Source organism: Mesoplodon mirus (assembly GCF_964341445.2).
Source record: "Mesoplodon mirus genome assembly, chromosome: 2".
Lineage (NCBI taxonomy): Eukaryota > Metazoa > Chordata > Mammalia > Artiodactyla > Ziphiidae > Mesoplodon > Mesoplodon mirus.
In genome coordinates this window covers 190,386,286-190,411,592 of record NC_138977.1, presented here as the reverse complement: position 1 = coordinate 190,411,592, position 25,307 = coordinate 190,386,286, and the positions used below count along the sequence as shown (strand labels likewise).

General features: G+C 35.6%; 1 protein-coding gene across 2 annotated transcripts in view; it reads left to right on the top strand.

Moving 5' to 3' along the window:
• The window catches only part of PRKG1 (protein kinase cGMP-dependent 1), a 1,245,509-nt gene that overhangs the window by 476,499 nt on the left and 743,703 nt on the right, over nt 1-25,307 (top strand). For both annotated transcript variants that reach the window (XM_082633213.1, XM_082633214.1), the window contains exon 3: nt 6,772-6,885. In XM_082633213.1, coding sequence (XP_082489339.1) covers nt 6,772-6,885 — 114 coding nt within the window. The remainder of the gene's footprint in view (nt 1-6,771; nt 6,886-25,307) is intronic.

Genomic DNA, 25,307 nt, shown 5'->3' with positions numbered 1-25,307 from the left:
ATTGTATCAAGTATATTTATAGCATTCATGACCAGAAGGGAAGTCAGATGTGCCTAATTGAAGGAGAAGAAACAAAATTCTTCACTCATGTGGCTTGAACCTTAACTAGCCTCTTATACCTCAGATTCTGTTTCATTCCATTTGGATGATTTTGTGCTTCTAGTAAGAATTATTGCTGTGATAATATCAAAGAAGTGACTTCTCTGAATGGAAAGCTTGGTCCCATCTAAAGTATTATAAGGACCTGATGGTTAAAGAAACTATGAAAGCACAAATAGTTTAGGGAAGAAAAACCTATGGTCTCTCTCTCTCTCTCTCTCTCTCTCTCTCTCTCTCTCTCTCTCTGTCTCTGTCTCCATCTCTCTCCTTCTCTTATCGCTAATCTGTAATGAGAAACTGGTAAACCAAAAAAAAAAAACAAAAACAAAAACAAAAAACAAAAAACACTAAAGCAAACTTAGGAAGAAAACTCGTAATACTAAATACTAAAACAGGACAATTTTTCACAGGCTTTTATTCAATGGCCAAAAAATGATTTTTCAATCAAAATTAACACCTCATTTAAGGAGCAGGAGTTTAGATCCAGAGATACCATATCCTTTTGGGCTTGAAATCAAATTTAAATAGAGAACTGATAAGGTGCTGACACACTGCCCTTCTTTAATTCAAGAACAAACTTTCATCTCATAGTGAGACAGTCTTTTTCCTTATACTGGCTTAAAGAAGACATATATAAATGACTGACAAGAAGTATTCTTAAGGAACACTGTCTAAGAATATAGTGTGTGTCCCTGGCAATGAGATGGCTTTTCCCTTTAGTTAGCCCATAGTAGCCTTATTAATTTCTACTTGCTTCCCAGATGACAGTAACCCCCATCTAAGATGACCCTACAAGGCAAGTTCAATATAATAGTATTGTTAATCCATTGAGAAAGCAGAGAGTAAATCCTAAAATTTCTCATCACATGGAAAAAAAACTTTTTGTGTTTATATGAAATGATGGATGTTAACTAAATTTATTGTAGTAATCATTTCACAATATATGTAAGTCAAGTTATTATGCTATAGACCTTAAACCTACATGCAGTGTTCTGTCAATTACATCTAAATAAAACTAAAAAGGAAAAAAACAAGATACATAAGTAACCTCATCTCCTAGAGAAAATGTATATATGCTGGTCACAGCACAGCTCAACCACCACAATGTTGAATGTTCCTACTGAAGCTAGGAGCTACAGAAACCCTCATGAGAGAATACATAATGTAAAAGCTGTGGTCTCAAACCTACAAAATCATGAATGTATTAGAGAATGAAAGAGATGGAAGGTCTTGTCTAGATCAGACCTTTGATAAAACAACTGTCTCCCTTTAAAGACCAATCAAGTTGTCTTGAATGTTCCAACCAGGATTGTTGGAACTAAGCACAGAGTGTTCATAATTAGGTTATTGCCAACCATTCTTTCTCAGCCTGCCAGTAGTAAATCTCTAAACTGATTTGCCTTATCATGAAAGTCCTATGGTACAAAACCACCAGTTAGTGAAAAACCCATGAAGATAAACAAAGCCAGGAGATTCTGGGTCTCCTTGTAAATTCAATGTCTTCTTTTATTTATAGGACCTACTGATTCTTATAAAAGATAGATGAAAGTATGGATGCTTTATTATGGATCTCTTAACACTTAGCATTTCCCAAAAGTGGTACATAAATAGTGATACCAAAGAGCAACAGGTAGGTTGATTATTGCTCAAAATGGCAAAATATAGTACTTATGACTCAGCCCATTGCAGATCATAAATGGGCATGTGGTACCAGAAGTAGAAAAAAAAATACAGTCAAGTTACTGTGATAAAGCTTTCAATTATTCATGCTAATGGCAGGAGTGATAAAAAGAGCCAAATGAAACTATAAATAACCCTTACATTTTATCTTAGCCAGCATTCCAACATCTCTCGCACAAATAACTTTAGCAGTTTAGCAAAGTTCAAATAAAAATGATTTGAATGTTTCTTTCCTTTCCTCATAGAGATAGGGCATAGTAAAAATAACACCAGTATAGTATCACATTAAAAAAAAATCAGGGCTTCCCTGGTGGCGCAGTGGTTGGGCGTCTGCCTGCTGATTCAGGGAACACGGGTTCATGCCCCGGTCCAGGAAGATCCCACATGCCGCAGAGCGGCTGGGCCCGTGAGCCATGGCCACTGAGCCTGCGTGTCCAGAGCCTGTGCTCTGCAATGGGAGAGGCCACGACAGTGAGAGGCCCGCGTACTGCAAAAAAATAAAAAATTTAAAAAAATGAGTAAAAAGAGCAGAAGTAGAAGACATAAATTAACCACATTTTGGATTATTAGGAGTTCCTCAAGTATCAGTTTTAATAGCCTCTTGTTGCTGTTGAGTTTAGCCAGGAAAAATCATGGAAAAAGTCTAGAACTCTACTAGGATGTTCGAAAATGTCCTCCTGCTATTCTTTAAAAAAAAGTCTTTGATTTGAAATCTAACCTATTTGAAAATCAAACTAAATTGAAGTATTAAGACAGTCATGAATAAATGCTAATGATTCTCTTCTGTTGTTTAAAGAAATAGAAATTAATCAAATCTGACCTAAGGTAAATTCATCAAAATATATTCCTAAAGTTAACAGCAAATTATAATTATATAAAAACCTCCAAGCTGGCCTATTTCTACAGTGCTGTAAGCCTCTGCACAAGTGTGCTATATATTCAACCTACTTGACTTTTTCCCTATTTGCTTCTCCATATCCCTCCCCTCACAACCCTCCCCTCACAACCAAAATTACCACACGTAGGCCTACCTACTTTCCATGCACATGGAGTCCATTTAAAACAAATCTTGTTTTTAGACACAGTGTGATAAAGGAGTATATATGAGGGGAGTGGCTTCAAGATGAATCTAATACTTTAAAGGAGGTTGATCAGGTGGGAATAAGAGCTGCTGGGTGTATGCAGTAAACTTTTGACTGTCTTGTTCTTAGTTTTCTTAAGTGAACCACTTAGTCCATACTTGGAAATCCTTTGTAAATGTATAATCACTTCTAATTTTGTTTCAAGGCTGGTGTGTGGCACAGTGAATGAGCTTAACCAAATTCACATTTCACATCAATAACTCATCTTATTGGGCTCTTGGAAATGACAGCACTTCTAAATGTCTCTCAAAAAACTCTCATTAATGCCTTGTGTGTACCTTTCTTTCTTTTTAGTGCCCAGTTGATCTTGCCTCCCTAAATTACTCACTCCCCATCCCCACAACAGGTATGAGGAAGGATAAGTGATCAAATTATGACTCAGGGTAACAATTTACAAACACTTTGTTTCTGTTTAACGTTTAGATCTTTCTGTTCATTAAAAAAAAGAAATACAGTGCTTTTTAGACCTTTCTCAACTATTATATGAGATCAGATCCCTTTCTTCCTTGGCTATTGTGCATATATTGAATCTGCAGTGTTTAACTTAATCTGGAAAAGATTTTTGACATCCAACTTTCTATTTTTGTTTCAGCAAGTATTTGAAAATTTTTTTTTGCTATTCTAATTAATATGGAATTCAATCTTCTGTTACCAACACTAATTATTCATATATATATCATCACTTATACCTATCTTTTCCAAAAATGTGAATTAATCTTGAGAAAATTAAGAAAATATCAGATCAGGAAAATGAGCTGTAACCAGAAGTGAGTGTTTGCACAAATTCAATACCCCAGAGTCCTATACAATTATGCTGTGAACCTTCTAGAAGTCATATGAGAATGGGAAACATGAACAAGTTATAAGATGAACTGTCCATAAGTTAAAACAGATCAGTGTTATATGAGCATGGTTTTACAGAGAAGTAAGGGCCTCTAGGACCAAGTAGAGTGGTCACTGGGTGGAGGGACATTTAGTTTCCCAGAGGGAGGAATATCTGGATTTTATAAATTAGTTCTGATGTGATGGGTCCACAGATGCCTTTTAAGAAACCACTGAGCTAAAACAAGACTCCCAATGTCTGGTCTTTTTTTTTTTTTTTAGCTTGGCTAGTGGTTAAGAAGACCTAACTCTGAAACTGTCCAGCAGAATTCTTAGCAGTGGTCTAATTCCTATGGATTCCTTTCCACTGAAGACTTTAAACCGTGGGACCCAAAGAGACAGCAAAGCAGACTTGTACAAAATGAGCTGTGTATGAAAGTTCTTTAGGCAATATTCATTCTGCTCTTAGTTCTAGTAATATAGTTAAAGCTAAAGCTTTAAGTCAAAAAAATTTTATAATGTGTGAAAAATTGTTACTATGTTATTCGTGGGAACGTCCACCATAAGACTATAGTTGTTGAAGCAATACTACAACAAATGTTGGCTGTACATAGCCAAGTAGGAAGGAGTACAAAAATACTGCATTCTGGGCTTCCCTGGTGGCGCAGTGGTTGAGAGTCCGCCTGCCGATGCAGGGGACGCGGGTTCGTGCCCCGATCCCGGAAGATCCCACATGCCGCGGAGCGGCTGGGCCCGCGAGCCATGGCCGCGGAGCCTGTGTGTCCGGAGCCTGTGCTCCGCAACGGGAGAGGCCACAGCAGTGAGAGGCCCGCGTACAGAAAAAAAAAAAAAAAAAAAAAAAAAAAATACTGCATTCTGCCAGGTAGATCAGTGTGAATTCTTGAGATTCTTCTTTCTTCTTTGGGTGTGATATTGATTAAAACCCCAAAGTTCTCTCCTCAGCCCCCCATAGGGAGAAAATCTGAAACAAATCCTTTCTCCATTTAAAAAACAAAAATGAAAAAATATTATCCTACATGGACCTTGATTAGCTTCTGTAATAGATGATGGAATATTGTGCTTCAGTGTAATCTAATAAGCCCTACCTACATTTAAATGGTAAGAAAGAAACATAATGTAAATAATACCAATAATAACAGGTAGTGTTTACTGAGATTTGCTATATGCCACCACTATGCTAAGCACTGCACCTGCTTTATCTCATTTCATTTTATAAACTACACAATAAGATAGGTACTTTGCTTTTATCATTTTATTAATGAAGAAACTGAGGCATAGAAAAATTAACATCTTGCCCAAGGACGCAAGGCTAGTAAGGAACTGATAAGAGAACCAGAACTTAACTCCTGGTCTGACTTCAAATGATGTATAAATGTCTTAACTATGTTGTATTCTGAGCCTATCTTTCATTCTTGAGTGGCAGATGAAATTTCTAGAGGATTAGGCTTGCCATTGAGAGAAAGGGCTGGGTGGGGATGTCATGGGAGGAGTAACTGAAGCTTAAAAAAATATGAATTTCCTGGGCTGGTTTTGATGTACCTATCAAGAGAAAGTTTCCCTTCCTGAAGTCAAGAAGTAAGGCATGAAAAAGCTAGACATTTTAGTGGTCATACCTGCATAAAAGTATTTCCAAACTTTTAGGATTGTTGGATACATTCATTCCTAAATAGCTTCTTAACACACAGAGGAGGAACAGATGCACAGTTCAAGAGTAGTGAGTAGATTTTGTCTGAAATTTTACCCTAATTACTGCAGCATTCTCTCTCCATTGATACCATTCAGATGAAATAGTTTTCAGGGTAGAACAGTGCCCTCTGAAGGATTGATCTCGCATCAGTGGTACATGAATTCAGCTTTTTAAAAAGTGTTTTAATATATAAGATTTGATCTCAATAGGTATTTGAACAACCCTATAATTTTATAAATATTATTGCTTAGGTAAAACTGGATAGATTTTTTAAAAAGGAGGGAGTAAATGTAAAGCTAAAACTCCAAAAAGTTAAATATTACAGGAAGCACATAGCTAAAGTGATAATTATGGAGTCAATGCATGAAGACCTGACGTTTGGACAAACTTAGTAGCATTAGTTCCTTTCAATCACTAGCTACTGCCAAGCATTAGGTTTTCCTTCTGTAGACCGTGGCTAAGTTACTGGGAGGAATAATAGAGGGTAAGATTAAGTGTAGAATAGATTGTGTTGCCTTTTTATGTCTTCCCCCACTATGTTAGGTGATGGAATTTTTAGTGTACATAGCTATGACTTTTTTTAAAATGCATTTTTTTCATTTCCTCCATGAATAGCATTTCCTTACTTTCAGGCAACCATGTATACCCAGTGCACACTGTTTACCTAACTTTTTCCTTCTTTAGCATTTCATTTTCCAAATCCCTTGTGGAATATCAACAGTCCCAGTGTCTCTTTCTTTTTTCTCAACCCTTATAGTTTGGTTTCCTTACAGTCCATGTTGCAGGGCTGGGAAGCAGATGAAACAGTCTTGCCCAAGTCGGATAAGATGTTTAAAAATAAAAGATGCCATGAGCTGCAATTAAATAATGCTCTAGGATCAAAGTAATTTCCCTTTGCATAATAGTTACCTTACTCACATGAGAATTCCCGAGTATGAAGTGTGCTGTATAAAACGTACACACTCAATTTTTCTTTCAAATTCAAAATGACTTTAAAATTGGAATTACCAGAGTTTTCTAATATTGCATTTGGAATAATTTCACATGTTGCCATTTTTATCTCTGTCTTTTTTTTTTGGTGTTTTCTTTAAGTCTCATATCTAATCTTATCAGTGATTAATTTAGGAAAGGATATGGATTTCTTAACTTACATATTTTATTGAATTTCTTGCACTGCATCTTGAGGATGACTTTGTTTTAGTTGGTAGCTGCTTTGCATTTTTGAAAATGAGACTGGCCTTCCCATCTCATCTTGGAAATGAAACAAATGAAATGAAGCATGAGAGAGAATCAAAATGATGTGTTTTTCCTTCTTTTTAGATGGTAAGGTTGAAGTTACAAAAGAAGGTGTGAAGCTGTGCACGATGGGTCCAGGAAAAGTATTCGGGGAATTGGCTATTCTTTACAACTGTACCCGGACGGCGACCGTCAAGAGTAAGGCTGTTCTTTTTTCTTTTCTTTTTTTTTTTTTTTCAGATACTTTCAGTGTCTTTTCCGTAGACCTGCGAGGTGTTAACATGCCTCTCGATTTTAATCTTTGTAAAGATTAAAATAATCTATATTCTAATTATTGCTTTGCAATATAGTTGATATTTTCCTCCTAAAGGATGATTGTTAACATTGAGGTAATTTTATTGCTGACTTATGAAAAGTATCCTTTAACCTAGAACTCATTAAATTAGGATTTACAAAATGATATAATTTTATAAATTAGAATTAAACAGAAGCAAGACTTTTCATTTTTCTGCCTTTAAAACCCAGAATCATATTTAAGAAAATTTTACGTGTCTGTCTATTTTGGGTTGCATTCCCCACATAAATTTTACTTATTCATTCAGTAGTTTAGAAAAATTGAGGAGAAATGTCCTTCGTCTCATTCAAACACTGAGTAAGATATCCTGAATCCTAGAACTGCATCTGAGTATATTCTTGTCCTCAGCTGCTCATCAAGCTGTATATTACAGCATTTTTCTTTTCTACTGATTGAGCTTATTTTAAATCAAGGCGTTAAAGCAGCTTGTTTCCCTAATTTTACATGTATGTGTATATATGATTTCTCTAGCAACTTTTATTGCTTGGTAGAAGCAGCTGCAGTAGTTACAAGGGAAAGAAGTTTGTTTTAAATATTCCTTCTTCCTGAGTACAGGATGTAATGAGTGTATAACAAACAGAGCTGAATGCCAAAGCCAACAGTGGAAAGTCCATTGCATCTTCAGGCAGACGTGTATATTTCATGTTTGAAAAGTTCTTCTGACACATCCTGTGGATGATTGCAGTCACAAGTTACTTTGATTAGGTTGTGTCATTAAAACAATCCTGTTGGCAAAACGACAAATTGTTAATTAATCTTGTCTGGATGTCACTGACTATTTTATAGATTGCTTTTTTTTTTCCTCTCACAAGTATGGCATATGATTGACAATATGATATTAAAACTTGGGTTGTAAAGAACTCAAGAATGCGTGGCCAGCTAGAGTCACAGAAATTCTTATACGTCTTGTTAGTGAATCACCTTTTTAGTCACTGAAATCACTGTAACATCAATGGCAGTTGGGGCCCTTATTAGATGAGTCTTTCTTGGCATTTGATTCTTGATCTCTGAGAACACAACTCTTTTGATTGATAGGCACTGCCATGTTTTTATTTCATGTGATTATTTAATTATATGACTCAAAGAATAATGAAGCCCGATGAACCATAAAAGATTCTGCCAGAACTTTAACTCACTTAAAAAGTACCTTAACTAGAAAAAAGAACAGTGACAACTCCATTAAGTAAACAGATTTTACTATCATGCTTCATTTTCATGAGAAATATATTACTTTTAGGGCAAAAAGGAGCCATAATAGCACATTTGGATTAAAACAGGCTTTTTCTGTATTATGAATAAATTTTTAAGGTTTTAAAATATTTAAATTATAAAAATATTTCAGCCTTGTGTACTGCTCATTTAATCTAACTGAAACTACAAATTTTCCAAAGGCCAGCAAATGATAGTAACATGGTGCTTAATATTTTGGAATATTGAATTATTATTAAAGAAATACTTTAAATAAACTGAATTGAATATTTAAATTATATAGCAAAAGATTTTTTATAAGATGATTGCTTGGCTTCATGAAAGTCAGTTTTCTTATTAGGTTCTTATAAAATGCTGTTCATTTGCACTAGCCGCTGTTGTTCTCATGCTTGGTAAATTTAAATAGACATTATGCATCTGATTGAACAAGAAGGAACTGGCTGTTGAATGCAAATTATGATCCTAACTGTTTTGGGGTCAGAACATCCATCATGGAAGGGAATGAGTGATGGAGCATGTTCTTTAACACAGACTCAGATGTCTCATGAGTGTGTATGTGGTTGTGTGTGTTTATCGTGCCCAAAGATGTGGAGGTTGTATTCAGAAAAGAGTCTGTGGTTGATGGTGTACAAATACATCTCTGCGTGTTTAGATGCAGAGGTTTTGTGCATGTGTAAGGAATAATATCTATTAACAACTTCTGAATGTTGTGTAAGACCTATAAGGTGTGAATAATGGTCATTCGTTTTCAGGACCTTTTGTGCTGTCTTCTATACTATCCAGGGAGTTTGTACTTATGATTGATGATTATAGTTCTTAAATACTATTTTAAATTTGTTTAAATTATACTCTCAGGCTGATCACTTTATAATTTATAATTCTGATTAGATTCCATCATGGGTGTTAGTTTTACCGAATGACTACAGTGATGCTATCTTACTCTTAACATGTGATATTTTAAAATGTCCTTATTTGGCTTTTTAGATCCAGCCGTTTCTCAGAATTCAGGATTATGTTGAGTCTTGTCTATTTTTTCTTAAGCATTATTTTGCCAGTGATGACCACTTGGAGTAACTTTCAAAATGCATTCATCTACTTGGGTGTAATAGTCTAAGTCTGAGGAAATTGCCCTTCCTACTCAATAGCTTGTCTATCCACACCTTTTTTCTTTCTCACTTACCTGGCTTGTGACCCCCTTTCCCCAAAAAATACCCACTTTCTTTCATGATTGAAAATGTTGATCCCTCTTTTCTTTCTCCCTAGATTAGCCTGAAAGCTGCCTAGCATTTTAATGCATTTTTAATTGCACAGTCATCACTGAATCCTAGGTGATATTCAAGAGCTCCTCAATGTACATGAGTCATTTCTTGTTCACAAGAGCACTTTTAAAAATTGTATCAGGCCTTAAATAAATACATTCCAGTGACTTCCTCTGATAACGAATGTGAACCTAACACCTATGGGTAGTCTTTTTTTTTAAAAAGGATATAAAAACCAGTTGTCTTATTTTTTTATATTGAGGTTTAATTGACATATAGCATTGTATTAGTTTCAGATAGGCATGATTCAATATTTGAATACATTGCAAAATGGTCACCACAATAAGTCTAGTTGATATCCATCACCATACATAGTTACAAAATTTCTTTTCTTGTGATTAGACCTTTTAAGATCTACTTTCTTAGAAACTTTTAAATATGCAACACAGTATTATTAGCTCTAGGTACCATGAGTACATTACATCCCCAGGACTTATTTATTTTATAACTGGAAGTTTGTGCAGTTTGACCCCCTTCACTCATTCTACCCACTCCTCACGGCCCCCCTCCCCCCAAAACCTCTGGCAATCACCAATCTGTTCTCTATATTTTAAGAGCCAGAACTCTTTTTTTTTTTAAGATTCTACATATAAGTGAGATCACAATGGTATTTGTCTTTCTCTGTCTGACTTATTTCACTTATCATAATGCCCTCAATATCCATCCATGTTGTTACTAATGGCAGGATTTCCTTCTTCTTAATGGTTTAATAGTATTCCATTATGTATATATACACCACATTTCCATTACTAATTCATTCATTGGTAGATAAACCTGTCATTTCCATATATTGTTTATTGTAGATAATGCTGAAATGAACATATGGGTACATGTATCTTTAAGAGTTAGTGTTTTTCAGAAAAATAGATCAGTGGAATAGGATAGAAAGCCCAGAGATAAACCTACGCACATATGGTCACCTTATTTTTGATAAAGGAGGCAAGAATATACAATGGAGAAAAGACAGCCACTTCAATAAGTGGTGCTGGAAAAACTGGACAGCTACATGTAAAAGAATGAAATTAGAACACTCCCTAACACCATACACAAAAGTAAACTCAAAATGGATTAAAGACCTAAATGTAAGGCCAGACACTATCAAACTCTTAGAGGAAAACATAGGCAGAACACTCTATGACATAAATCACAGCAAGATCTCTTTTGGCCCACCTCCTAGAGAAATGGCAATAAAAACAAAAATAAACAAATGGGACCTAATGAAACTTCAAAGCTTTTGCACAGCAAAAGAAACCATAAACAAGACGAAAAGACAACCCTCAGAATAGGAGAAACTATTTGCAAGTGAAGCAACTGACAAAGGATTAATCTCCAAAATTTACAAGCAGCTCATGCAGCTCAATATCAAAAAAACAAAAAACCCAATCCAAAAATGGGCAGAAGACCTAAATAGACATTTCTCCAAAGAAGATATGCAGATTGCCATCAAACACATGAAAGGATGCTCAACATCACTAATCATTAGAGAAATGCAAATCAAAACTACAATGAGATATCACCTCACACAGGTGAGAATGACCATGATCAAAAAATCTACAAACAATAAATGCTGGAGAAGGTGTGGAGAAAAGGGAACTCTCTTGCACTGTTGGTGGGAATGTAAATTGATACAGCCACTATGGAGAACAGTATGGAGGTTCCTTAAAAAACTAAAAATAGAACTACCATATGACCCAGCAATCCCACTACCGGGCAAATACCCTGAGAAAACCATAATTCAAAAAAAAAATCATGTACCACAATGTTCATTGCAGCTCTATTTACAATAGTCAGGACATGGAAGCAACCTAAGTGTCCATTGACAGATGAATGGATAAAGAAGATGTGGCACGTATATACAATGGAATATTACTCAGCCATAAAAAGAAATGAAATTGGGTTATTTGTAGTGAGGTGGATGGACCTAGAGTCTGTCATACAGAGTGAAGTAAGTCAGAAAGAGAAAAACAAATATCGTATGCTAACACATATATATGGAATCTAAAAGAAAATAAATGGTTCTGAAGAACGTAGGGGCAGGACAGGAATAAAGACACAGATGTAGAGAATGGACTTGAGGACATGGAGAGGGCGAAGGGTAAGCTGAGATGAAGCGAGACAGTGGCATGGACTTATGTACACTATGAAATGTAAAATAGATGGCTAGTGGGAAGTAGCCACAAAGCACAGGGAGATCAGCTCAGTGCTTTGTGACCACCTAGAGGGGTGGGATAGGGAGGGTGAGAGAGAGACGCAAGAGGGAGGAGATATGGGGATATATGTATATGTATAGCTGATTCACTTTGTTATAAAGCAGAAACTGACAGACCATTGTAAAACAATTATACTCCAATAAAGATGTTAAAGAAAAAAAAGAGTGTTTTATTTCTTTGAATAAGTATCCAGAAGTGGAATTGCTGGGTCATAGGGTAGTTCTATTCTTAATTGTTTGAGGAACCTCCATACTGTTTTCCATAGTGGCTGCACTAATTTATGTTCCCACCAAAAATGCACAAGGGTTTCCTTTTCTCCACATCCTTGCCAGCACTTGTTATTTCTTGTCTGCTTGATAATAGCCATTCTTACAGGTGAGAGGTGATAGCTCACTGTGGTTTTGATTTGGATTTCCTTGATGATTAGTGATGTTGAGCATCTTTTCATGTGCCTTATGACCATCCCTATGTCTTCTTTGGAAAAATGTCTATTCAAATCCTCTGCCCACTTTTTAATCAAATTGTTTGGGTTTTTTTGCTATTGAGTTGTATGAGTTCTTTATATATTTTGGATATTAACCCCTTATCAAATATATGATTTGCAAACATTTTCTCCCATTCTGAAAGTTGCCTTTTCATTTCGTTGGCTTTCTTTGCTCTGCAGAAAGTTTTTAGTTTGAAGTAGCCCCTCTTGTTGGTTTTTGCTTCTGTTGCCTTTGCTTTTGGTGTCAAATCCAAAGAATCATCTCTAAGACCAATATCAAGACACTTACCACTTAAGTTTCCTTCTAGGAGTTTTATGGTTTCAGATCTTACATTCTAGTCTTTAATCCAAAAAAGAAAATGTTTTTATTAAAGCTATAGATTGACATATGCTCTAAATTATGATTATAAGCTTGTTCATAGTGATCCAACTAAGAGAACGGTTGTTTGAAGCAAGCTCTTTGTTTTTCATCTGGGAAAAATCAACTGGGATTCTTTTGAAAATAAATAAGTATATACTATTGGTTATTATGGTAGCACCAGAAGGAAGATCTGATAGCACTAAGAAGAATATTTTTTTAGAACAAAAACCACAGTGATATAGGGGGAAAGAAATCCATGTTATGTTACTTTTATCTTATAAAACAACACCACTGATTTTCCCCTGAGGGATGAGGATATAAAAATATAAAAAATTAACATTATATTGGAAACAAATCTAACAAATGCCTTGAGGTTATTCATGGCTTAAATAGGCTCAAGTTTTCTTTATTTACTGTGATATGAAAATGGTCGCTTTGATTGCGTCTATCCAATTACAAGCATTCCAGATGCCATGGGGAGAAAAAAAAAGTCAGTGGTTATATTTGGTTTCCATAACACCAAACAGTGTCTCCAGTGTTGTTTGAATTTCACATTTTTGTCTAAATATTTTGGGATTATACTAACAAAGGAGAATGTTACCATCCATTTTCAAACCCCATAAGGGATAGGAATTTCTAATATGTCCATTCAATACCCCTGACTTACTCAGTTCCCATATCTGGAAGCATATTATTATCATGTTTTTCTAAAGTCTTACTCCTGGCTGTGATTTCACTTTCACTACACTCACAGCTAGAGCAATGTAAATTTACACTAACCCAGGGCCTCTCACCTTAATTCTATGCCCCAGGTTCTCTAAAATCACAAAAATGGAGAAGTTGAAGTTACTGGAAACAAATAGGATGGAAAAGGTACTTAGTTTACAATGAGAGAGAGATTAAGTGGCATATACCCTGTTTGTGAATTTGCAAAAATATGTCTTATTTTTAACTGGATTTCCCACAGCCAGTTCTCCCAACTACACAGGGATTTTTTTTGGATTTGAATCACATGCTCTTTGCTCCACCTTCAGTTGTACACGAATTAGAATTTTTGCCTGCAGATACTAAATTGAAGCCTGTTCCTCACACTTTGAGTGTCCCGCTCAGAGTGCCCCAAACGTTAGACAGTATATTATTCAAATGGTCTTATTCAAAGAGACCCCAATAAAAACCCAAGACTAAAAGCTCTCTCTTTGTAGGAAACCATCTTGATACCAGATTAAGGTGATTAGCATAGAAAAGTTATCTGCAAAGTATGTCTATCATGGGTGTGGAAGCTTTTTTATAAACTGACTTGGGCAAAATATCTGAGTAATTCTTTCTCCTTCGATTATTTATAGCGAGTATTTAAAAATTCCTCAGGACTAAAGTACTTCAGTACTAACGCAAAAGAACCTAAACATCCTACAAGAAATCTGCCAAATTGGTGACTTGAATAACATCTGCTTTAGTTTGAATACTTTCAACTTTCCATACTTAAGCTTTCCTGAGATATTTGACAGGGGGAAACTGACCAATGAAGACATTTCACTGTGTCAAAGACTTTTTAAGAACGAAGTTAAAAGGTTTGGATTTTTCTGTTTATTTTTTATTTTTTAAATTAAGTTGAGTCTATGCAGTGAGGTGGCTTGTATATTCCCTTGCAGCTCTGTTTCAAACACTACATTATTCAACCTGATTCAGGAAAATCTGCCAACTGTCAAAACCTTAAAGATGAGTGGGGAAAAAAGTAAAAGAACTAAAGCCAGCAAATACAATTCAGTGGTAGCACCATTGCCCAGTAACATTAAATGTCACAGCCTGAGATAACAAGAATTTTATATCACAGGTAGTGATATTAAAATATTTAATACCACACATAGTGATACAGACCCCCTTCCTTCTCACTTCATCCTGAACAAATAGGGGAACTCCATGGTAATCCTAATATACCTTTAAAACCACTTTCAAAATGTAAGATACACTTGTGGGTTTGTTAAACATTAACTGTAACGTTTACACACATACTAAATTCCGTCGGTACTTTTTATTTTTACCTTGAGAGCTTTAAGTCATGTCTGTTTTTCCAGGATGATGAAAACTTATAACAGAGGACTATAGTTTGTCATAATGATAACATAAAAATATTTATGGTACAAACCAATCTACACAAAACAATGGATAATAATCAGGTTGAAATGAAGGCTTCATTTCTGTCAATAATTGGATTGATAGTGAATAACAGTAAACCAGTGTATTAAAGAGAAGAATATTATATCACATAAAAATTTATATTTAAAAGGTTTGTGGTGTTGCACATGAAAAAAGAGAGAGGAAGTGGGGGGGAGGCCATGTTTTAAGGATGCTACTTTCAAGTTCAGCTTTGCAAAGTAGTCAATAGAAACATTTGTTAAAAAAAAAAGTAAGAATTACATATATAATTGCTGACTACATATATTCAAATATGATTAATACAAGAGCTAGTCATTTCATTGGAAGGAAGGAAGAAAATAAAATGTCTGATTTAGTATAAGGTAATATATTTTAAAAAAAGTAAAAGAAGATTTGAGTATAATTTCTTGCTCAAATCCCTGTATGCACTATAAATGTAATGTCTATACCTATATGGTCAACATACAGTGCTTTTTATTGGTAAAGGAACACAAGGAATGAATGCCAGTTTTATTGTTAATGTAAAGGAATTCTAGATGAAGCTCTTGGAGTGGCTGTAAACCTTGAAGATTTCTTAAGATGACTAAGTCAAGAAGTAAGCAGTTAGATACTTTTTAGGAAATGCCATCATAGAGTTCCATAAAGCAATGTATTTATGGTAAAGATTTTTGCATGTAAAAATGAAGCAACATTGTCTGCCAGTACAATCAATCAATGTGTGTGCAGTTAATACCCAGGGTTTTAATGACAGGGAGCAACCCCATACTGTCAAGCTCCCTGTGTGACAGTGCAAAAGCAGAGGAGATAATTGTGTTGAGACAGTCTCTGTTTTACCTTCGAGAGGCAGGTTAAAAAGATGCATGCTTTGCTTTCTCCCAGTCCAATGCATGCTTTGTACCAAGAATCCTGAAGGAAGACACAAAATAAATTTAGATGATAAGGACTAGAAATATGACCCTGATTACAGAAGGAGTAGCCCAGTAGCTTCCCAGGAGTTGTCATCATCCTGGATGATGAAGCAAACAGTGTATTAAGGCGTCATCCTGGAGAGAAGTAGGTACACTTGTTTAGTGACTTAATTCGATAATGTTCTTCCTAGTACAATTTTGTATCACATCTGTCTATTAAAGAATACCATAAAAATTAGTAACATAAATCCAATAATGTAATCCCTGAGAAATAAATTTCTTTAATAAAGGAATCAATTCATAAGGTACCAATGATGATATAACAGACTAGCATGAACAAATGGGCTGCAGAAGCTATTATTTACATTCCTTTATTGGTTAAGTGGATTAAAAGTGAATTTCAGAGAAGAAAATTGTTATTAAACTACAATTGTTTTCTTTTACAGGCTGAAGTTTTTTTTTTCCCCTTAGTGTTTTTATGGAAGCTGTTACAGTCAGAATTTATTTAGAATTTATATTTAACTATTTCCAGAAAAGATCCAAGTCTAGTATTGACTAGACCTGGCAAATAGGCATATGTTAGCAGTGCTTCTTGGGGGAAAAAAGCAAAACCCTCTCACAGTCTAAGGAAGGCAATAGTACTTAATTCCTTCTTAAGGTTAGATAAATTACTCTCTTGCTCCATCCTTTAATTGTTCGATCATTGAATACCTTGAGTGTTTCCTATATGTAGAGAATAGTCAGGCTCTAATTGGTGGGATATTATTATTTTTTAAGAATCATGGGTAGTTTAATAGTAAATCTAAACAATGGGCAAGGAAGGCTGATTTGTTTTTTAGCAGTTTCTTTAATCCTTCAGAATTTGTAATTTTCCCACAAAGACCTGCATCATAAAAAGCTTTCCCACAATGCAAAGCTTGTATTAGTTTTTGACATATTAAACCTTCATTCATTTATTCAATAATTTGATCAGAGGTAATTTTAGTATTTACTCAGCTGATTGAAAGAATAAAAAGCAAAGTACTAAGATAGATCAATATTGTATATTCTATAATTGCTTTTTTAAAAATCTTTCCTACACTGTGATGGATTCTCATTGAATGCTCAATAGTAACGATGGTTAATAAACGCAAATAACATTTGAATTCTATGAGTGATGCTTTAGGCTCAGAGCTTTGGGGATGGGTGAAAGCTGAAGCACTGAGACCCAGAGCTAGTTTTAGAGAGAAGGCCAGGAGTTTGACACTACTTTGCTGTGCTGCAGCTGTCACAAACTTTTAAATTTTGTCTGCGGTGGTTCATTTTGCTTAAAAGCACAAGTGCGTCTGTAGGATTATTTCTGTTGGCCTAAGGACTCTATTTTCACAAAAAAGTTACACAGCAATTACAATTCACAAGTCACAACTGTTTTATTTTTTAATTTTTGAATTGTAACACATGGACACATTAAGTACATCTGTTACAAAAGGATGAATTGTGTGACATAATGAAGAAAAGGCCATAAGCTTAAGCCTTAGAAACACATAATAAGCAATCAAAACCAACTACAGGATCTACTTTTTGCAGCACATTTAAATAGTTATGAGTGTTTCATGCAATGAAATTTTATCGTTCAGTATTTGAGACATCACTAAGTAGCTACATTTTTCTATAAATCTACTAGTTAATGAATTTCTTTAAAGTAGGAATTATGAATAAACAACAATATTAAAGAATAAAAAGAAATTTTTAAAAATTTTGTACATAAGAAATACATTAAAAGAAAAAATTGAGTCATGACAAGAGTGCTTGCCTTTGTTTTTCCCTTGAACTTCCTCTGACTAGAGGAAACATAATCTCAGCAATTCATTGGTGAATCTGAGAAGCCCACTCTTCCTATGGGATGTCCTTTGCTGCCTGGATAAATTTCTAAGTAGTCATGATAACAGTGCTTTTATAATTTCCAACCTGTCATTCATACATTCTTTAATGTGCTCCTAAAAATATCCTAATCTAATAGGTGAGAGAAGTTGTCCCTGATTTTCCAGATGAGAAAATGGAGGCTGAGAAAATGGAGGCTAAGGTCATGGAGTCCATTAATTGGAGTTCATTTACAAACCCTCTGACAAATTTAGGTAGCACTATTGAAGCACTTTGCTATAGGCACCACTTCTTTCCTCCTCCCAGGTGTGTTGACTCCTGAGTCAGGTCTGCAGTTTGCCTACTACCCACACCTAAAGTGTAGACTCTTGATTAGGGAATTTCAAATGTTTACTACAATGTTTATCAAAGTGGTCCCTGCAGTAACAGCCATCAGCATCACTTAGGCAATTGCAAAATATCTGGCATCCTCCATCTGTTGATTCAGAAATTTTTTGAGTGGGGCACAGTAATCTGTGTAAAACAAGCCCTCTGGATGATTCCTATGTATCTAAAGTTTCAGACCACTAATCTAGATTTTATGGGCACTTAATTTGTATTAAACATAGTACACTCTCCCATGCATCAAATTGTTTATACAGAAGTATTTAAAAGAAAATTATGAACCCAATAATAAGTAGTCAGTTTTATTCTTGGTGTCATTGTGTTTTTTATTTTTCCTCTGCTGTTGAACAGAGATATTTAAGAAAAATTATTTTTTTTCTTTTTTGAGTGAAACAAAATTAGTAGAAAGTACCATCCTTGTGCAAATTAGCATATTCTTTTGAAGAATAGTGAGAAGTAAAATTAAAAGAAGAACAGGTTGAGAGGGAAGGAAAAAAATTTAAAAATCATGGGCTGCCGGGCCATGCTGTTAACAAGAATATGTTGTAGATTTATTGACTTTGATGGCTAGCATGCTGGTAGGAAAACAGAACAAAGAAAAAGGTTTGCTTGATTTTGTTGTTTTTCATGTTCTTGAGTGTAGATTGGATTAGGTGATGGTTAAATCCAATCCATTGGACCAATAGTGGAAAAGGTCCTTTATATTTGGTGTAGCTGGTCATTTATTTAATTCATGGTGAGGGTCCAGGAAGTCCTAGATGCATATCTCTTAGTGTATGATAATTAAAAGCTAAAGAGACATCCATCTATCACAGTCACTGAGAAAGAAAAGGGGAGTTTCTTGGAATTGAGGCGTGTACAGATCTGAGGCCTGAAGTGTTGAAGGATGTAAGTAAGAAAGTGAACCAGCTAACTTCCGCGACATGTTAAGAACTGAGTTTTTACTGTGAATGTGGCAGTAGATCCTAGACAGGCAGTACACACTTCTTAGAAAGGCAGGGAGGAAAGGGTCAAGAAATGTTATGGGCTCAGGAAGCTGAACAGTGTCTTCTACAGCTAAGTGTCCTTTCCTACTTGTATTCTCCAAAGGACAGTCTGCCTTACTAATAATACACACTTTATACCCTCATAAGTCCTCCCATTTCTAATAGAGCAGCTTTTTATTGACTTGAAAACACTGTTGTCTATAGTTTTCTGAGTGGGATCAAAGAGTATTGTTAAAACTATCTTCATAACTGAATTCTTTGTTTTATTTCCAAAATAAATTTCATGGAGTGTGTTTGTGTATGAAATTTATGAGATCAGGCTTTTCTGATTACAGAGCTGCCTCTGGGAGCCTCATCCACTGGCCCTACATCCCCTTACTCTTCATTTCTTCTCACTCCTCCCCCTGGCTTAAGTACTTCTATGGTAGTTTTAAGTTCAGCTCAGGTAACACAGTTTGAAAAACACTGCTCTGGTTGAATCTGGGTTTACTTTGAGGATCTAAGGAGTGGTAATTCTTTATCTTTATGTCCTTACACTTGGCTATCTGCAGTATCTCTAACCTTCGCAATGGTCCTGCCCACAGGGTGATGTAACACCATTGCAGAGTTAACACCATTGCACAGGCGAGGCATCTGAGCTGTAGAGGGCTTAAGAAACTTCCTTAAGGTCACACATCTGGATTGCTAAACTATACCTCTCTCCTTGACAGTCCCCTGTAAGACATTGAATGAGCTACATCATCTCAAACTTTGTTTTTGGAAGTCGATAGATGAAGATCCAACTTCATCTGTACTATTATTCATAACGGATTTCTTAGACTCCTACCAAATCCCATGAGTCACTGCTAAACACCTGGAGAGCAATTAAGATATTTATAATCTACTTAGAGGTACAGCACACAGAGAGAAAGATTATAAGGAATTCTGGCAAACAGGAGACTTAGAGGAATTTTGAGGGATAGAGAAATCACTGTGGATTGGCATGAGCAGGCTCTGTAGACTTGTGCCATCATGAAAGAAGATAGTTCAGAGTATGGGATCTGTAATCATACTACCTGGATTCAGATTCTCTACCACTTACTAGTTGTGTGCCTTTGGGAAAATAATTTAATGTTCCTGGGCCTCAGTTCTTTTACCTTTAAAATGTTAAGAACCTGCCTTAAGACTATGGCAAAGCTTACATAAGGGAATGCCTGTTAAAGACTTAGTGTAGCATGTAATACATTCAGTGAACACCTACTGTTCTGTTACAGTTGTTATCACAACTGAAACTATAAAAGCATGAAAGGATTCAGTAGGTAGTTGGGACCTCCATTATTTTCAGACCCTGAGAAGTACTGTAGAGGAACCAAGAGCACAGTTTGAAATCCATTGGTCGAAAAGTGTAAGAAAGGGAAGGGACCATGTCCCCAGACCCTGAGGTCCCTGCAAGGATCCCAGATACTGAGATACCACTGTTTCCACCACAGCCATTACCCTGCCAAATTGGTTCAGATGTGTACTTTGAATGAACTGATGCAAGAAACACTAACATCAAAACCAAACTACAGGTAGATGGGACAGTGATTAGATTATACGAGCTGGGCATTCCAATGCAATACTTCTGTTTAGAGGCAAGATTTTGGACTGTAAGGAAATAGAGAGGATTAATATGTTGTCTGAAGTCCTATTGGTATCACTTACTCCTGGGCAGAATTCTCTGGACTTCCAAAAGAAATGTTTGTGCATGTTTGTGGGATGTTTGCACAGTCTTGAGTAGACACCTAGTACATCAAGGCTTTGGACAAATTAAGAATATATGGCTATTGGCCATGCCTTCCAAATGTCAATCATTTTCAAAAATAGTATTTCAGATAAACAACACCCATCATTTTTATCTTAAGGTACAGCCTGGAAATTTAAGACTTCTGCTGTCCAATTCCTTTGTCTCCTTCGATTGTCTTAGGAAGGAATGTTAACCTCTTCTATATTTACCACATTCTTTCTGGATAAAGAGGCTGGTGACAGTCACAATGGTGATGGCCATCATTCTCATAAGAATGATCAAAATCCTGCCTCTCCTACCCCCACGCCAGCAACTAGTCAAGTTTCTTATCATCTGGGCAGAGTCTTGGCTTTTTATCTATGGATCAAATTTAGCAATTTCTGGTTTCCCTAAAATTAGTTACTCCGAGAAATTGTGGATATTCATTGCCTTTCATTGTCATTTAATACTTGGAGACAGATATCTAGCCATTTATATGGAATTTGCCACTGACATACAGCCAATAAAAGGTATCCACAAAGCTTGAGTATAACAGGCAGCAGAGTGAGCTGAAAAAAAAAAGGAAATGGGACTTTCACCAATGCAAAATAACTCAAACTATGTGCAGTGCAAAATGTAATACATGAAGTTGTAAGATTATCAAGATATTAGAAATAGAGTTTCTGAAATACTAAACACCTTCTGAGACTCAAACTTGAGTTGGAAGAAACAGCCATCAAGAATTAACTCTCTTTGTCTATAATTATAGGACTAATAAAAATGGAAATGAGCTCTAGTGAGGGCTTTTTAAAACAGATCAAGATACTTGGAGTCTTAGATTTAAAAAGAAAAACACTAAATGAAGGATGGAATCTTTTATTTACTCATTCTCTGAATCTCCTACTTGTGCTTCCTGTTTTTCAATCAATAATTTAGGGCATGAACAATAGCAAATGATTATAACAGCAGCAGGAATATTTTTTCCATAATGACTTTTTTTCTAATATTTATTGAATTAATTTAATATTCCTTTTACATTTAAAAATATTTTTCTGATCATCAAAATAATATATTTAGAAAAAACATATTTGTAAAGATTAAAAAAATCATTTCTGATGCCACTACCCAGAAAGGATACTTAGAACATTTTGTACTTCCTTCTTTGTCTTCTTGAATGTCTTGAGAGGTAAGATCACACTACTCTGCTTTGTAATGCACGTGCTCAATTCTGAACGTTAATCATTTCTTTATAGTTGGTATGTGCTGCTGTTAATTTTTAAGGTTTTATTTTGGGGCAAGGTGGCTGGATTTTGTTTTCATTTTCTCTTTGAGCTTTTCACTTGTATGGTAACATTATTGTGTCTTTTCTTCCAATCCTAGTCTTCCAATTTTTTTTCTGTTCAATTTTTGCCATTAAAAATAAATGGTTTCTTTTCTGCTCTTGATGTACATATTCTCCTTGGTCCATGCAACTTGATAAGTTGAACTAGAATATTAATACTTTGTATTCATGTTTCATGAATACTTTGAATTAGAAGCTATTATTCATGCCCTTTGTTAACAGGGCTGATTAAATTGGAATAGCAAGTGGTGATGAGGGTTGGTGTCTTTCAACAGGCATGTTTAACAGCTTATCTAGTGGTTGGCTTGGCAGAGCTTCAGAGCATTTGAATTTTAGGTTTTTCCCAGTGTTTGCCGTGACATTCCAGCATTGTCTTTTAGGACCTAGAAGTTTTACTTAGTTGAGTTACTGGTGGCTTAAAATTCATGGAAAAATTCTGTTGACTGAGTTTAATTGCTCAACGGAATCATTTCCAAGAGAATTAAATGTTGGCAAGCTTGATTCATTTACAACCATGGCATTAATGTCTCAGAACATTAGTTAAGTAGGTACTAGATTTCTCTTCCAGTTGAACTATTAAGACATATAAATTTAGGAAATTTGGGTGAACAAAGTTGCACTGCTTCTCCTATAAACTGATGTTCAATTGTTATTAATGTTTGGGAAAATGTTTTAATACATGTGGTAAATTTGTCAGGTTAGTTTTCAGATTTTAAGGTGAACTTCATAAACTGGTACCCACAATACAGTTAAGCTGCTTTCTGATATAATCTTTCTTTTCAAAAATGTTCTTAGTAAGCAAGTCATTCCATAACTGCTTACGGAGGTACTCCTCTACCTTCTTTTACAGATAAGAAGTGCCCATCCACAGAGGCCCCTCAAAAGGGTAACTTAGTAGGCTTATAATTTGAACATGTAATTAAAAATTCATCCTTTTTGTATTCTCCATGGTGCTTTCACAGTTCTGCAAAAGTTGTCTTTTGGAGCATGGGATCGGCCAAAAAGTTCGTTCAGTTAGTGAATACGTTGTTCAATAAAGTTCTTCGTTAAAATGAAAAATGTGTCTTTTATTTTTACTTGAAACTGAGCAAACTTTTTGGCCAACCCAGTAGAATGATGGTATTATAGCTAAATTTATCTCCTCAGGACTTAAAAGAAAATGATGCTCAGGAGACCAGTGGCTAAGTGTCTTTTGGATTTGGCCATGATGGATTAGCTGTGAACTTTGACTTTGAACCTGTGGTGTTTAGAAGGCCATAAAATACATTTTCTTTTTCACAACAGATCATTTAGAGCATAGAGAATATTGACAGAAAGGTATTGATAGGGATTATCGATAATATGGGAAGATTTATAAATAGTGTTTTGGGGCCTTAACATTTCCTAATTAAATGGCTAGTATGGCTGTGGATTTTGAGGTCCAGTGAACAGTCAGAAGGATAAAGAAAAGATGGATTTTAGAAGGCTTATTAAGGAATAGAAACACCGAAGCCAATTTTTATTGAGAAAGAGCATCGTTTTTACAAAAACTTTTGATTTGGCTATTTTTCACGGAAGCCAAAACCTGGGTGTATCTAAATGTCGAATAGAGATCTAACAAATGAGGAAAATATTCTGAACATTTTCTCTCCAGTACTTGGGTAGGTACATGAAGGATTGGAGAAAAAAGCTGAAGGCCCACCTAGTATCAAAATATGTGGATACATTTGCAAATAGAGAAAACCAATCAAAATAAGAAACATAGGGGCCTCCCTGGTGGCGCAGTGGTTGAGAGTCCGCCTGCCGATGCAGGGGATACGGGTTCGTGCCCCGGTCTGGGAGGATCCCATATGCCGCGGAGCGGCTGGGCCCGTGAGCCATGGCCGCTGGGCCTGCGCATCCGGAGCCTGTGCTCCGCAACGGGAGAGGCCACAACAGTGAGAGGCCCGCATACCGCAAAAAAAAAAAAAAAAAATAAGAAACATATAATAATATTAAATAAACATAATGTCTAATGTATATGGCATTTAGTAAAACTCATACAAAGTAGAATTAATCTACCTTTTGAAAAAAATCAGTTTGATATAAAGGGATGGTATGGAGAAAAAGACAAATAGAGGAACTTTCAATATTTGTGTAGCATAAGACTGCTCTATTATTCAGACTTTGTGGTTCAGTAGAATACATTATTTTAAATGTATGTTGATTACAAAATTCCTTATTAATTATGGTTTTACTTGAAATTTTAAATACCAAGTTACTCATTATTGGTACAGTGCCATCAGTGCCTATTTTTATTCCTCTTAAGAGAAATCATAGTAACTTTGGAACTCACTAATAATAAAGAAAGGCTCTTTTTTTTTTCTGTTAGTGCTAATATTTTCTGCTAAGCATTTTAAATGAAACCTTGAAAAGAATTTCAAGTATCTTAATTGTGAATTGAACTTTCATGCTCATTTGACTCACAGAATCACCTGCCAGCATTTAAGGACCTTTTGTAAAGAGAGAAGGTTATATATCATGGAAAGAAAACGTTTTTAGTTCATCTGCAATAATCCTGACACATAACTTGGAGGGGAAATTAGCTTTTCCTATTATGACTGTACTTGACAAACATTACTTTAAAGAGTTCTTGGAAGTATCTTGAAAAACTTAGAGGCAGGCATGATATATTTATACCGATATAAGGAATTGGAATGATTTCCCACTGTTGGGGAGGCAGAAATTTCCCTCTACCCTTGTAGGTCCTTCTAGCTGGTCTAAGAATTAAATTGGCATGAGACACATTAAGAGGAGAAAACAAAATTTAATAACATGTACACATGGGAGAGACCCAGGAAAAGTAACTCAAAATGGTCAAAGCCCTCACCTTAAATACCATCTTCAGCTAAAGACAGAAGTGGATGTTGGGAGTAGTGGTTGGGGACTTCAAAGGAGAGGAAGGCAATTGCCATGGAGATGGAAAAGCACATGTTTGGTGAACACATGTTTGCTGGGCCTGCAGAGACAGTGGGACACAGAGAGGAATTTAACAGACTTTGTTTGCTAGGTTCCTCGCAGCCACTAGGTGAACACACCTAGTTCATACAGTTGTTATCTATGGTGATGGCTCCCTTCCTGGAACAGGTCCTCTACCTACATTCTTTAAGCAGTTAGGGTGAAGGTCAGCATTTCTTCCTGAGTCTTTTGGACATTGATTGTTTTCAGCTTCAAATAATCCACATGCCAGAGATATTTTGGGGTGGCTAGTTTTGTTCCCCTATGTCACCTTCCCTTTCAACCTTCTCTTCCCCTAATTCTTCCAGTATAGACTCTACTCATCTCA